General features: G+C 63.7%; 3 protein-coding genes across 8 annotated transcripts in view; 2 read left to right on the forward strand and 1 right to left on the reverse strand.

Annotated features, from left to right (window-relative positions):
* The first annotated feature begins 50 nt into the window (after nt 1-50).
* LIME1 (Lck interacting transmembrane adaptor 1) lies at nt 51-2894 on the forward strand. Of its 3 annotated transcripts, NM_001133119.1 has the most exon segments (6): nt 390-475; nt 1333-1447; nt 1620-1701; nt 1772-1859; nt 1980-2296; nt 2395-2894. In NM_001133119.1, coding segments are annotated over 2 exon segments (141 nt in total). In that variant the 5' UTR covers nt 390-475; nt 1333-1349; the 3' UTR covers nt 1663-1701; nt 1772-1859; nt 1980-2296; nt 2395-2894.
* A 640-nt stretch (nt 2895-3534) lies between these two features.
* SLC2A4RG (SLC2A4 regulator) lies at nt 3535-7261 on the forward strand. Its single transcript, XM_024238795.3, has 8 exons — nt 3535-3798; nt 4140-4294; nt 5133-5242; nt 5632-5819; nt 5893-5993; nt 6112-6391; nt 6476-6567; nt 6655-7261. Exons 1-8 carry the CDS (start codon nt 3673-3675, stop codon nt 6764-6766), a joined length of 1164 nt encoding a protein of 387 aa, XP_024094563.1. The 5' UTR covers nt 3535-3672; the 3' UTR covers nt 6767-7261.
* Nucleotides 7262-7720: 459 nt separating this feature from the next.
* Nucleotides 7721-14299, reverse strand: part of ZBTB46 (zinc finger and BTB domain containing 46) — a 90699-nt gene continuing 84120 nt past the window's right edge. For all 4 annotated transcript variants that reach the window (XM_054542371.2, XM_054542372.2, XM_024238777.3 and 1 more), the window contains exon 5: nt 7721-11049. In XM_054542371.2, coding sequence (XP_054398346.1) covers nt 10678-11049 — 372 coding nt within the window. In that variant the 3' untranslated portion in view covers nt 7721-10677. The remainder of the gene's footprint in view (nt 11050-14299) is intronic.

Genomic DNA, 14299 nt, shown 5'->3' on the forward strand with positions numbered 1-14299 from the left:
AGGGGCCTAGGAGGCCAGCATTCTCCCTTCTCTGACCAAGGCAGATCGGAGGCCAGGGTGCCCGCCAGGCTGCCTGACACCCACAGATGGGTGGAGCTCAGTGCTGCTCCAGCGGGCGAGACGGGTGGGAGGACTGGCCCACCACGTGGGGCACTCTTGGTGAGGCAGGCGGACCTGGCCCTGTGGGTTTGGGGATTCTGTGCCAGCTCTGCTCACATCTTCGTGTGTGGAGGGGATGTGAGTTAGGCTGTCAGAACAGTGCGGGCTAGAGGCACACACGTTTCGTCTAGGCTTCGGGCGGGGCGCAGCAGGTGGGTGAGGCTGCGGTGGTGGCTGCTGCCCAGGGTGGGAGGCTCAGGGGAGGCGCTCGGCGACAGGAGCAGGAAGTGATGAGGTGGGGAGCTCAGCCGAGGGCTGCACAAAGACCTTCCTGGCCTGCCCCAGACAGAGCTGAGGACCCCTGGCCGTGGGCTTGGTAAGTGCCTGGGCAGATCCCCAAGTACCTTGGTCCCCAAGTGCCCTCCTGGGGGGCAGCTGGGGTCTGGGAGGCCTTGGGATGTGGCTGCAGCTGGATCAGTCGGCCAGGCTGAAGCCCACTCCCTGGGTCTGAGCAGACTGGCCCCAAACTCCAGAGACCACTCCTCACCTCCCAGCTTCTGCCTCTCTGCTGCTGGACTGTGTTGTTTGTAAGGCATCCCCCACCCCCAGAAGTTCTGCTAAGAGCCCCAAGAAGGGGACATGTCCTCTCTGGCGGAGACACTGGCAGACAAGAAGAGCCAGAGAGAAGTGGGGTGGGGGCATCAGCACCCCCAGCAGCTGCTGCTGCCTGCTGACCCAGCCTCCAGCTCCTCCAGGTGCAGGGTCCCTCCTGCTGACCAGCCTCCAGCTCTTCCCAGTTCTGGGCTCCGCAGCGAGCGGCTTGGGGGCACTACCTGACACAGGAGACCATGTCTGGGCAGAGGGTGGCTGCAGGTGGAGTCTGTGGCCTGTGGCGCACACCCAGGGACTCCCCGGATGCTGGTTACTATCTGGGCTATGGTGGCCACAGCTGTCCTGCCCCTCCTCACGGCCATGCTGGGCGTTACCATGGTCACCCGCAGGGACACAGAGGGGCCAGGCAGAGCAGCCCTAGCTCACCTCACCGAGAACCCCCGCCAGAAGGTGGGCACCTCTGGGAGGGAGGGACTGCCAGGCCTTGGGGCTTCCTGTGCTGAGTCAGAGCCGGAACGGGAGACGCAGGAGCCCCGCAGCTGCGGGAGGTGCAGATTTGGGGCTGCCAGGTGGCGCAGGTCCCCTTGGCCAGCCCCCAGTGCCCCTTTCTTCTGCCCCCAGGGCCTCGGCTTCACAGGATGGGGCTGCCAGTGTCCTGGGCCCCTCCTGCCTTCTGGGTTCTAGGGTGCTGCGCCCTGCTCCTCTGGCTGTGGGCGCTGTGCACAGCCTGCCGCAGGTAGGTCCATCAGCCCGGTTCTGTCTGGGGCCTTGCTGCGGCTGCCATTCACAGCCCAGCGCGGGAAGGGGCTGGAGGCAGGTCCGCGCACCCAGCTCTGCACGCGCCCCTGCACCGGGCCTTGGACCCGAGGCTGACGACCCGCCCCCCATCCCCCACCTCTACCCCCAAGGCCTGAGGACGCTGTAGCCCCCAGGAAGAGGACGCGGAGGCAGCGGGCGAGGCTGCAGGGCAGTGCGACGGCAGCGGAAGCAGTGAGTGCCAGGCTGTCCCGGGGACCAGGGTGGGGCCCGCAGGGGACCGACCAGCCTTCCTCGCCCCCAGTCCCTGCTGAGGCGGACCCACCTCTGCTCCCTCAGCAAGTCGGACACCAGACTGCACGAGCTGCACCGGGGCCCGCGCGGCAGCAGGGGTGAGCGGAGGGCGGGGCGGGGGCGGCCGGGCGGGGCTTACTGTGCAGCGTGCCAATCCCTGGGCCAGATCCGCTCCTGCCCCCTGCCCGGAGTGAACTCTGCCCTGACCCCACCCCCAGCCCTGCGGCCTGCCAGCATGGATCTCCTGCGCCCACACTGGCTGGAGGTGTCCAGGGACATCACCGGACCGCAGGCAGGCCCCTCTGCCTTCCCACACCAGGAGCTGCCCCGGGCTCTGCCGGCAGCTGCAGCCACCGCAGGGTGCGCTGGCCTCGAGGCCACCTATTCCAACGTGGGGCTGGCGGCCCTTCCCGGGGTCAGCCTGGCGGCCAGCCCTGTGGTGGCTGAGTATGCCTGCGTCCAGAAGCGCAAAGGGACCCATAGCAGTCCCCAAGAGCCACAGCAGGGAAAGGCTCAGGTGACCCCGGCCGCTCAGGTAACGTGGGCCAGGGTAAGGCACTGTGGGTGGGGCCGGCAGGTCCTCAGCAGGTTGGATGGTGCTGACCCCTCCTCGGGTTGGCTTCCTGTCTCCAGGTGGACGTCCTGTACTCCAGGGTCTGCAAGCCTAAAAGGAGGGACCCAGGACCCACCACAGACCCGCCGGACCCCAAGGGCCAGGGAGCGATTCTGGCCCTGGCGAGTGACCTGGCCTACCAGACCCTCCCGCTCAGGGCTCTGGATGTGGACAGCGGCCCCCTGGAAAACGTGTATGAGAGCATCCGGGAGCTGGGGGACCCTGCTGGCAGGAGCAGCACGTGCGGGGCTCGGACGCCCCCTGCTTCCAGCTGCCCCAGCCTAGGGAGGGGCTGGAGACCCCTGCCTGCCCTGAACACTCAAGGACCTGTGCTCCTTCCTCCAGAGTGAGGCCCGTCCCCCGCCCCGCCCCGCCTCACAGCTGACAGCGCCAGTCCCAGGTCCCTGGGCTGCCAGCCCATGAGGTCCGTGAGGTCCTGGCCGCTCTGACAGCCGCGGCCTCCCCGGGCTCCAGAGAAGGCCCGCGTCTAAATAAAGCGCCACCGCAGGATGAAAGCGGCCACCTCGCAGTCTGCTCTTCTTGAAAGCTGGGCGGGTTGGGGCGGGGGGTTTGTCTGGAAGGGTTGGAGCCGTCCCCTCTGGCCTTGGGACTGGCTGCCCCCGGGGCGCCCGGGCCTAGCCGAGGCGGTGCTCCTGCCGGCCAGACTCTCGGTCAGTGCGGGGACGGGGTCCCAGTCACTCCTAGGGGGCAGCGCAGCCGGCAGGGTGGCCGCCCCCGGGTGGGACTTGGACCCTGGACTCCACGGGAGGGCTCCGCCACCCAGCCTGGTGTTACATAAGGGGTGGGGGAGGTGGGCAGTCGAGCGTTAAAGAGTAACCTGCTGCCGGGAAGCCCGCCAAGGAATCGCGGCCCCTTCCCCGGCTCTGGCAGCTCTGCGAGCGCGCCCGTGGGGAATGGGCCCTCCCCGGCGAGGCGCGCGGGCGCGCGGGGTGGGCGGAGGCCTCGGAGCTGGGCCTGGCCGGGTCTCCCTCCCTAGGCCAGCGCGGGAGCGACCCGGAGGGGGCGGGCCGGGGCGGGGCCTCGAAGAGCGGGCCAGCGGGAGCGCGGCCGGCCGGGCCCGCCCGCCTGCGGTGTGGACGCCGCGCGGCCAATGCGCGCGCCGGGACGGGGCGGGGCGGGACGGGGCGGGGCGGGCCGGGCAGCCTCCGGGCGGCGCGGCGCGGGCGGCGGCCGGATCCAGGGCGGGGGTCGGCGGCCCGGCCAGCCCGGCCCGGCCCGGGGCCGCGTCCTGAGAGTCAGCCCTCGCCGCTGCAGCCTCGGCGCCCGGCCGGCCGGCCATGGAGCGCCCCCAGCCCCGCGCCGCCGGCCGGGACCCCAGTGCGCTGCGGGCCGAGGCGCCGTGGCTGCGCGCAGAGGGTCCGGGGCCGCGCGCCGCGCCCGTGACGGTGCCCACGCCGCCGCAGGTACCGGGCGCCGGTGGGCGGGGGCGCCGACCAAGTTTCTCTCGCTGCAAAGATGGCGTCAGTGCTGCCCAAACTTCGGGCCCCCGGGGGCGGGGCAGCGGGGAGGGCGGCCGCGTCGGTCCGCGCGTGTCCGTGGGTCCCGCCGGGGCTGCGCCGGACGGCCGGGGAGCCCTTCCCGCCGCGCCGGGCTGGGGGCGGGGCCGGGGGCGGGGCCGCGCCGTCCACACCGGCCGCAGCCGGTTTTCGAGGCGGGCGCCGAGCGGATCCGCGGCGGAGGTTGAGGGACCCCCCCCCTCCCCGGGCCGCCGCCTCCGCTGAGTCTGCCCCCTCCCCATCCGCAGGGCTCTTCCGTAGGCGGCGGCTTCGCGGGCTTGGAGTTCGCGCGGCCGCAGGAGTCGGAGCCGCGGGCCTCGGACCTGGGGGCCCCCCGGACGTGGACGGGGGCGGCGGCGGGGCCCCGGACTCCGTCGGCGCACATCCCCGTCCCAGCGCAGAGGTGAGCGGGAGGCCCGGTGCCGCGGGACTCGGTGTGCGCGGGGGCGGTGGGTGGGGTGCGGAGACACGGGCCCCGACGGAGGCCAGGTCAGGGCCCCAGGTTTGTAATCACCAGCCACCCCCAAGCTCTTCAGCCCTGGAGGAGCTGAGCAGAAATGATCGATGACTCGGAGTCCCTACACCTCCCTCCACCGCAGTTCCTCGGGGCTAGAGCTCAGAACCGGGAGGGGGTGGCTGTGCGTCTCTGTGCAGAAGAGGCTGCGCGGTCGGCATGGGGCGGCTGTCCAGGAATCCCTGGGGCTCCTGACGGCCACCTGCCAACCCCTACCAGGCCGGACACCTCGGTCTGGCTGCCAGGGCAGGGGCGGGCCCGGGCCTGGCTCGCTGGGGCCTGGGGAACTGCCCGTGCTTCCAGCTCAGTCTCCCCCTGGCTGCTGCCGGCTGCTGGCCACTCCCACCTCCCAGGCCTGGCGTGAGGCCCACAGCTGCTGTTGCACAACCCTGGTTAATGTGTGATGGGGGGAGGCCTGGGCCTGGCCCGCCCCTCTGCCAGGGCGTCAGACCCCTGCCCAGCCCCAGGGTCTGAAGGAACCACAGTGGAGCCAAGCCCGCGATGTGGAGAACTCAGGCTTCAGGAGACCCTGGCCCTGCTCCTGGCGGCTCCGGGTGGCTTTCAGCTCTCTCTGCAACCTGAGCTGGGGGAGGAGCCAGGTCTCATGCCCAGGGCTGGGAGTGGGGAGCCTGGTGTGCACGCGTGCCCAGGCCTGCACGTGGACCGACGAGGGGAGGGGCCCAGAGCTCTGGCTGGGTCACCGGCACCCCGCCCCCATCTCCTCCAGAGCCACCCCAGGAAAAGCCCGGCTGGACGAGGTCATGGCTGCCGCTGCCCTTACAAGCCTGTCCACCAGCCCTCTTCTTCTGGGGGCCCCAGTTGCAGCCTTCAGCCCAGGTAAGACTCAGATGTCTGCATTTAGGGGTGTCGGTGGGGACAGGGCTCAGAACCTACAGCCACCCAGCTTCTGTGGGGTAAGCAGAGCCCTCAAACCAGGGCCTTCTTTCTAAAATGGACTCCCGCACCCTCAGTGCCCCTTACTGAGGCCAAAGAGGCAGGACCCAGGCCTTCTGGTCTCCCTAACCTGCTCACCTCCACGTGGCTGGCCACACACGTCTGCCGACCCTTTCCTGTGCTGGGGGGGTTTCTCCCCAAGCCCTGGGGCCAGCTCCTCCAAGACGCTCTGCCCACCAGTCTCACCGGATGTGGTGAACAGGGGCAGCTCAGGGTTAGAGACTCCCTGGACCCACCCGAAGTTCTAAGGCGGGCGGCCCGTGTCCCCACAGAGCCTGGCCTGGAGCCCTGGAAGGAGGCCCTGGTGCGGCCCCCAGGCAGCTACAGCAGCAGCAGCAACAGTGGAGACTGGGGCTGGGACCTGGCCAGTGACCAGTCCTCTCCGTCCACCCCATCACCCCCACTGCCCCCCGAGGCAGCCCACTTTCTGTTCGGGGAGCCCACCCTGAGGAAAAGGAAGGTGAGCTTGGGGGCGGTCCCCAGGGAGGGGCCGGTATGGCGGCTGAGCCTGACCCTGGCCCCTGTTGCTGCAGAGCCCGGCCCAGGTCATGTTCCAGTGTCTGTGGAAGAGCTGCGGGAAGGTGCTGAGCACGGCGTCTGCGATGCAGAGACACATCCGCCTGGTGCACCTGGGGTGCGGCGGGGCCTGGGGTGCGGTGGGGCCTGGGGTGCAGTGGGGGCTGCGGGCTGGCTGGGGTTGTGAGGCCCGGCCAGGCCACCCCTTCAGCTCCCACTGGCTGTGTCTCCCGCAGGAGGCAGGCAGAGCCTGAGCAGAGTGACGGTGAGGAAGACTTCTACTACACAGAGCTGGATGTTGGTGTGGACACGCTGACCGACGGGCTGTCCAGCCTGACTCCAGTGTCCCCCACGGCCTCCATGCCACCTGCCTTCCCCCGCCTGGAGCTGCCAGAGCTGCTGGAGCCCCCAGCCCTGCCTAGTTCCCTGCGGCCGCCTGCCCCGCCCCTGCCCCCACCCCCTGTCCTGAGCGCTGTTGCTAACCCCCAGTCCTGTCACAGTGACCGTGTCTACCAGGTGGGTGAGGCCACAGTTGGCAGCTGGGGCGGGTCTCAGGGCCCTCTTGGAGGGGAGTGAAGCCCTGGCTGTGTCTCCCTGTAGGGCTGCCTGACGCCCGCCCGCCTGGAGCCGCAGCCCACGGAAGTCGGAGCCTGCCCGCCCGCCTTGTCCTCCAGGATTGGGGTCACCCTGAGGTGCGTGTGGGCTGAGGGCCTGCGGCTGGCACCAGGTGGGGAGGGTCCTGGTCTCACAGCACCCCATGTCCTGTGCCCCCCCCACAGGAAGCCCCGTGGCGATGCGAAGAAGTGCCGGAAGGTGTATGGCATGGAGCGCCGGGACCTGTGGTGCACAGCCTGCCGCTGGAAGAAAGCCTGCCAGCGGTTCCTGGACTAAGTCCGGCTCGTTCAAGAACATAAGCTACCACCTTCTCCCTCCCCACCCTCTCCAGGCCCGGGGCTGAAACAGCTCCGGGACAGCCCCAGGGGCTGGCCTTCACCAGCTGCAGGGTCTGCTTTTAATTGGGGTGTGGGGGCTGACCCTGAACCCCCCAGGTCGGGGAGGGGTCCCACCACTCAAAGTGCCTCTGAAGAAACGCTTTTTGCACTAAAGCCAAACCACAACGCTATCCCCTTAGCCCCAAGGGCCCTGGGGCAGCCACCCCCCGCCTGTCGGCCCATAGATTTATCAAGGGTGTTATGGGCCCAGCTTTGGGGGGGCCAGTCCCGATGCACTTTGAGGGGTGTTGGGGAGAGGACTCCCCCACTCGCACTTAACTCAATGGCTCTCGGGCCCTGGGGCTGTTTTTACCATGTTTTTGAAGCTCAGGTGTCTCACGTCTGGGCTGCACCAGGCGAAGAGAGAAATTAAAGATTTGAGGTTTTTCCAGAAGCTTTGTCTGCCTCTTGGGAGGAAGGCCGTGGGGCTGGGACCCTGTGGTGGGCAGGTGGGTGGAGTCTGGCAGCCGCCCACAGAGGGCCGAGGGTCACCCGTCGGCCACGGCCACCCCAGGCGAGGCCGGAGGAAGGATCATTTGAGACACAGGAGGCATCTGCTGGAGCAGCAGTTTCCCAATTTATTGAAAGTGATCGCTTTGCAAGGATGTCTAAGCTAATCCCGTCACAGAAAGGAAACGCACAGGCGCCTAGGCAGAAACTCACCGCAGAGGCCACGTGAACCCACGGCCACAGAGAGGCAGGACGGCAGAGCCATGATTTCCCACCGAGCGATTACGAGAACCTCTTCCCCCAATAGTAGACACATCTCCAATACAAACACAGGTTTATAATAATAGAAAGTCAATATAATATAGATTATCCCCAGAAAAAAATCAACAATCTTCAAACACTGCCCTTTTTTTTTTTGTCTGTTTTGTTTTTGTTGACAGGTTGAAAGCATGTTGAAAAAATAAATATTTAAGAAAAGCACACACAGCACCCTCACTACAAGTAGTTCTAAAAGGGCTGCATACAAAACACAATATAAGATCTAAAAAATAAAAACCACCACCATTAAGTATGGCTTTCTTAAGAGTTGCACATGTCACAGAATGAGCTAAAATAAGATTATCTTTTATAATATTGCAAAAAGTTCCAGTTTTTGCATTTTCTCAGTTTTTTAAAGAGGAAGATGTGCAAAGTTGGAAGCAGTAAGCTGCGTCTTCTGAGTCAGGTCCCTACGTAGCCCTGGCAGTGTCCTGTTTCCCAAAGCTCAGAGAGCCCCAGTGTACAACCTGGTCAGGATCCAGAGCTTGATAGAAAAATCGTGGTGTCCCTGCCCCCTCCCCGCCCCCAAATAACACTACCCCCAATGGACTGTATTTCCCACTTTGGTGTTGCAAACACCAAAATACAAACAGACACAAACAAAAATACAAAATGTGAAATGTAATCTACACATTTTTCCTCTTCATAAAAAAATATTTATTAGTTTGAACATCGATTTAAAAAAAAATCAGTCACATAAAAAAAAACCCTTCATGACATGTCTTTTCCCTCCACGCCTCCTGAGATGGACGTGCTCACCTGGGCCTCAGAAATCCCACACTCTTCGGTCGGCAAACTGCGAACAGGAACAGGAGATCTGCCACGCGGCAAACTCTTGGGGAGGTCAGTGGGACACTGTTGGTTTTTAGGGAAGAAAATGCCCCTGTAGCTCCGACGGGGAACCCCAGAACGGTCAGCAAAGGCAGGCCACACGGAGTGAGCCGGCCAGACGGAGCAGGACATCCTGAGTGTGGAGGGGGAGGCAGGCCCGGGTCCTGGGCAGGGTGGCCTGAGAGCAGGGACTGGTACAAAACCCAGAGACATTGGTGGGTAGCAAAGGTCTGGTTTCCAAATGTATTTTATAAGAAAGTCAGTCTGTTTAGAAAAGGGCTTTAAAAATCAGGGGAAAGGTACAAAGTTCTGAGAATTCTCAAAGAGGCCGGGGCAGGGCTGGCCTGGGGTGAGGGCTGGAGGGCTCTGCTGGAGCTCCCTGGTAGCCGTGCTGTCTCCCTGGGGAACTCGTGCCAGAGCCACCCACCTTGCTCAGTAAGAGTGGGCAGGGCTCACCACTGAGGGGCCAGCGCTTGCCCCGGTTCCTATCCCCACACTCCGTGTGCAGAAAAATCTTGGCCTCTTTCTCCAGCTTTGAGGAGCCCACAGCCTCCGAGCTGAGGGGTGTGTGTGATGATAGCTCCAGCCAGGGCACCCTGTCATTGGTAGAACCGGGAGCCAATGTCAAAAAAACAAAAGCTGTGACTCCTGCGCTGTACCTGGAGTCCTCCATGTACTCTCCTCCACAGGACCCCCGGCCAGCCCCAGCCCTCCCCGAGCAGCAACGGTCAGGGAAGCTGGTGCTCTACCTGACAATGTGGGGAAAAGCCTGGTGTACAGGCTAGAAAAAGAGAGTAAAAACTCTTTCCATGCAGCCCTGAAGCTCAGCACTCCGGGGGGGGTCTTCACACAGGCAGGTCCTGGAGGGAAGGAGGCCACCACGCCCACCTCCCATCCGAAGGCACAGCACCGCAGTGGTGGCCTGTGCCAGACAAGGGGGTGAGGGATGGAATGTCCTAGTGGTGAGTGCGTCAGAGGCAGCCTGAACGAGCAGACAGGCTGTGGCAACTGTCCTGAGGCTGTGAGTCTGGGCAGCCTGCCTCCAGGACCCCCAAAGCCAGGCACCACAGCACATACCGTGGGACCTTTGCTTTTCACTCAGGAAAAGAAAGAACATGTGAGTGCTTTTGAAAACACAGCAAGAGGACTTGACCACAAGCTAAAGGAAAAAAAACCCTATATAGTTTCATCGAGTGAGAAAAATAATGCCAAACAAAATAATTTTATGTAACTACCTCGATATGTCTCTGACTACTTAGAAATTTGGTTACCCACGCGGGGAGATGTAAGCAGCACACTGCAGTTGGGAACACCGCCTCCAGTGTTAGCAGCAAAGGCAGGAGCCCAGCTCCAGCCCGTCCAGGAGGGGTCAGCAGGAGCGGCCGGGCTGGGCCATGGGCAGAACAGGACGGGCAGAGCCCAGGGTGGACACGGCAGCCCAAGGCTCTCCGAGGAAGTGCACACGACTGAGCCAAGGCCCTTGCAGAGGGAACCTGGTGTGGCCTGAAGTGGCGGGGGGCACAGGGCTGAGGGTCCTCCTGGAAGGAGCCCCCAGGGCTGTGTCCACCTAAGATAGCACCTGGAGCCCTCGGCCTCCAGCAGGGTTCTGCAGCTGTGTTGTGTGTTAAGCACCAAAGCCCAGAGGTAAGAGGGTGGCAGGGCTCTCTGTGCACCTGGATTCTACAGGCTGCCATGGGCCACGGCTGCACCACGGGCCACGGCTGCAGCCACAGGCAGTGACCTGGCTGCTAGGGGAGGGGAGGGCAGGCTCCAGCCGGGCTGACTGCGTGTCTGTGAAACTCTGCACCTGCTCAGGCCGGGGGCCTCTGGGCCGAACACACCACCCCGCCCAGTGCCCACTGGACCCGGCCACAGGACCATCATGTGTCCAAGCCAGGCTGGCCGTCACAGGGGCCACTCACACACCCGCACCACCTGCTGGGGACTTAGGACCGTGCTCTTCCTTCACTCAAACCCACCCTGTACCCTCCCCCAACTCACTTCATGTCTGGTCCCAGAGCACCCCTCTTGCTGGGGTTGCACCTGCTTCTGAGCCCACAGGGCTGGTTTCCGTGGGGGGTGGGTTCAGGGGGAAGCAGAGGAGGAGCCGCGAGAGGGGTGAGCATGGCCCTGGCCCCGCAGTGGAGACCCGCTGGACACACACACAGGTGGACGAAGCGAGGCAGCCACCGACCCTGCCAGCGGGCAGGCCTAGGAAAGCCAGGCGAAGTCCTTGTCGGGGCCTCCCGGGGGGCTGCGCGGCTGCGGCGAGTCTTCCTCATCCTTGTCGTCCGCCAACAGTGCATCCTCAGGGGCCAGGCCCTCGTCGTCCTCGCCCAGCTCCTCTGCCTCCCCTCGTGGGTCCTCAGGGTCCTCCAGATAGGGCCCGTCACCTGGGAACAGCGCCTCTGGAGAGCCCTCGCCACCTCCGCCGCCATGGTCCAGGGGCCCGGCCATGCCGCGGCCAGCACAGTCGGTGCACACACCGTGGCGCCGGGAGCCATGCCTGATGCCCACGCTGGCGGCAGACATGAAGACGCGGCTGCACACCTTGCACACGTACTTCTTGTCCTTGCTGTGGACCTGCAGGGGCAGGGCAGGGGGTAAGCAGGGCCCGGTGAAGGTGGGGGGGGTGCGGGGCAGGGGGTGAGCAGGGCCCAGTTGGGGTCGGGGGGCACAGCCTCCCGGGCCCTCAGAGCATCTGCACAGGCAGAGGCTCCCGGTGGAGGAGGCGGGCAGAGACAGGAGTGCTCAGACCTTGAGCCCCAGCTCCTATCATTGAGCCACACAGGCAGAACTGCAGGTGGCACCAACGCAGCCCTGTCCCAAGGGGATGCTGGCACGAGGGCGGCAGTGCCCCTCCCCCACAAACCCAGCCCCTAGGTGGGCCAGTCTCGGCGTCTACACTGTGTGTCCAAGCACCCCCACCAGAGGCCCCCTGGGTTGACACACTTCTCACGGGGGTCACACCACCCCTCTGCCTAAAAGCCTGGCTTCCTCCAAACCTCCCTGCAGGACAGGCTGAGGGCCCCGCATTGGACTGGAGCTCACAGAGCTCCTCCTGTACCCAGCCATGGCTGTGCGCCCTATACAGGGACGGGCCGGGGTGGGGGCTGCCAGCTGGGCAGGTGGGCCCACACCTCAGCCTGGCTGCGTGGACACCCCCTCAGCCCCTGACCCCCTCAGTCCCTGACCCCTCAGCCCCTGACCCTGACCCCAGGAACGTGAAAAGGAGGCAACTCCCCCACTCTCAGGCTGTTTCAAGGTCAACTGAGACATACAAGAAGAGAGATGAGCATTTATGGTCAGAGGAGGAGGTGTGGCTGCTGGGGGGGGGCAGTTGTGCTGTGCTCTGTGCTGGGCCCGGCAGGGAGATGGGGCAGCACCCTGAAGAGGGCCCATGTGGCAGGACGCGAGGTGCTGGGTTCCTGGAGGGTCTCAGCACCGGCCTCGAGGCCTGAGGGAACCACCACACACTGCTGGGGACATGTGGCCCCAGGTGGGCTTCTGCTGAGGGTGGGCGGGGACACCTGTGCTGTGCAGAAGCAGACCTCAGAGAGACATGGCCAGGGACAGGGAGAGGCGGCCCATGTACCCACCCACGGGCATCCTCGGCCAGGCCAACTCGAGGAGGCCTTGGGGGGCTGGCCGTGATCCCTCACAGCACAGCCCCTGTCCCTGCCCTCCAAGGACAGAGACGGCAGGACCCACAGAGGACCCCAATAGCAACCCCTGGCCCCTGGCCAAGTCCACACAAGGGGCTTCTCGGAGGTGGGCTGGCCTCAGGTCAGTCCTCCAGGCTGAACCCCGCACTGACCCCAGGCTCCCCTCGGCTCCTCCCTCCATCCGCAGGGCTGTCTCCCGGGGCCTGCAGCGCCTTGAGGCTGCACGGAGAACTGAAGCTGGGATGTGCTTGTGAGTTTAGCTCTTCCTTAAACCATTCCAAACTCACCAGTTTTCTCCTATGAGCAAGTACATATATAATCAATGTGTGTCATGGCGGAAGACGGTCCCGCTACACTTGCAAAGACCTCTGACAGGCAGGCATCACAGCTACCACCTCCCCATCCTGGGGCTAGGCCTGGGGCCCTTATATACTTCCTGCCTCAGCGTCCCGAATCCACAGGCCCACAGGCCACCCAGCACGGCCCGACCTCCCCTTCTAGACCCGCCTCCTTGAGGGCAGAGTTGCCTATAACTTCCACAAAACAAACTACCACAAAACCGGGAACCATAAAGACCTCACTTCTCAAATGTCTGCTGCCAAAGCAACTATGTGAGCTCTAAGCATGGCCTGGAATGGGGGCCGCACCTGTGATGTGAGACCTTCAGGGGCAGCTGGTGGCCTTCAGGGCCAGGGCAGCACCACACAGCCCACCTCAGATGCCCAAACATCTGAAACAGAGCCTCAGACAACTTGGTGCCAGGACTGCTCCTTTGGTCTTTTGTTTTGCTGTATTTTATTTATTTATGTTTTTTGAAACAGAGTCTTGCTCTGTCACCCAGGCTGGAGTGTAGTGTTGCGATCTCGGCTCACTGCCAGCTCTGCCTCCCGGGTTCACGCCATTCTCCTGCCTCAGCCTCCCAAGTAGCTGGGACTACAGGCGCCCGCCACCACGGCCGGCTAATTTTTTGTGTTTTTAGTACAGATGGGGTTTCACCGTGTTAGCCAGGATGGTCTCGATCTCCTGACCTCATAATCTGCCCGCCTCGGCCTCCCAAAGTGCTGGGATTACAGGCGTGAGCCACCGCGCCCAGCCTGTTTTGCTATATTTTAAACCAAAGACTTCCAGAACAAAAATTCAAGACAAGCCACAGTAGAAACTTCCCAATACGGTGACCTGGTGCACACAGGCCCAGGAAGGGTTGGAGCGGGGCTAGTGAAAAACACTGAGGCCCCTTGAGACCTAGGCTCCCATGTGTGCAGGGGCCAGGGCACCTGAGGAGGCAGCAGGGGCAGCTTGGGGTGGCACAGGGACCTTGTGGCCAGGGCTGGATGGCTGGGAACTCATCCAAATGGGCAAATGCCCTGGAAGGAAGCAAGAAGGAAGATGGGACACCTTGGCAGCCCACCCAGGCTCTGGGGCACTGTGGTTGCAAGAGCACGGCTGGCCCACCCTCCAAATGTGGCCCTGCCAAGGCGTGGGGGGGGGTCCTGCCCCAGCCACTGGTGCTCTTCCTGGAGCAGGTAGAGGGGCCACCCAGGCCAGGGAAGGGCTGACAGTCAGTGCTCACGAGTGCCATGGTGAAAGTGGTGGCTGGACTGGCTGGAGCTGCCGTCTCACACTCGGGTCTCCACGCTCTCAGGTCCAGGACCCCAGAGAAGGCTACATGCAGAGCCTCTCCTCAGAAAAAGTCAAGCCCCATATGCTTGCTTGTGTTTGTTGTTCTTTAGAGACAGGGTCTCACTCTGTTGCCCAGGCTGGAGTGCAGTGGTGCAATCACAGCTCACTGCAGCCTCGACCTCACTGGGCTCAGGTGATCGTCCTGCCTCAGCCTCTCAAGTAGCTGGGACCACAAGTGTGTACCAAACTTGGCTAATTTTTTTTTTTTTTTAATTTTTTGTAGAGACAGAGTCTCACTATTTTGCCCAGGCTGGTCTCAAACTCCTGGCCCCAAGCTATCATCCTGCCCCAGCCTCCCGAAGTGCTAGGATTACAGGCATGTGCCACCACACTTGGCTTTCCATATGTTGTAAGTACATTTTCCAGGGAAGTATGACCCCCTGAAGCCCAATCATGAACCCCAGGACTAAAATCCCAGCCCTGGTCGGACACAGTGGCTCACACCTGTAATCCCAGCACTTTGGGAAGCAGAGGCAGGTGGCTCACTT

Source organism: Pongo abelii, chromosome 21 (assembly GCF_028885655.2).
Source record: "Pongo abelii isolate AG06213 chromosome 21, NHGRI_mPonAbe1-v2.0_pri, whole genome shotgun sequence".
NCBI lineage: Eukaryota > Metazoa > Chordata > Mammalia > Primates > Hominidae > Pongo > Pongo abelii.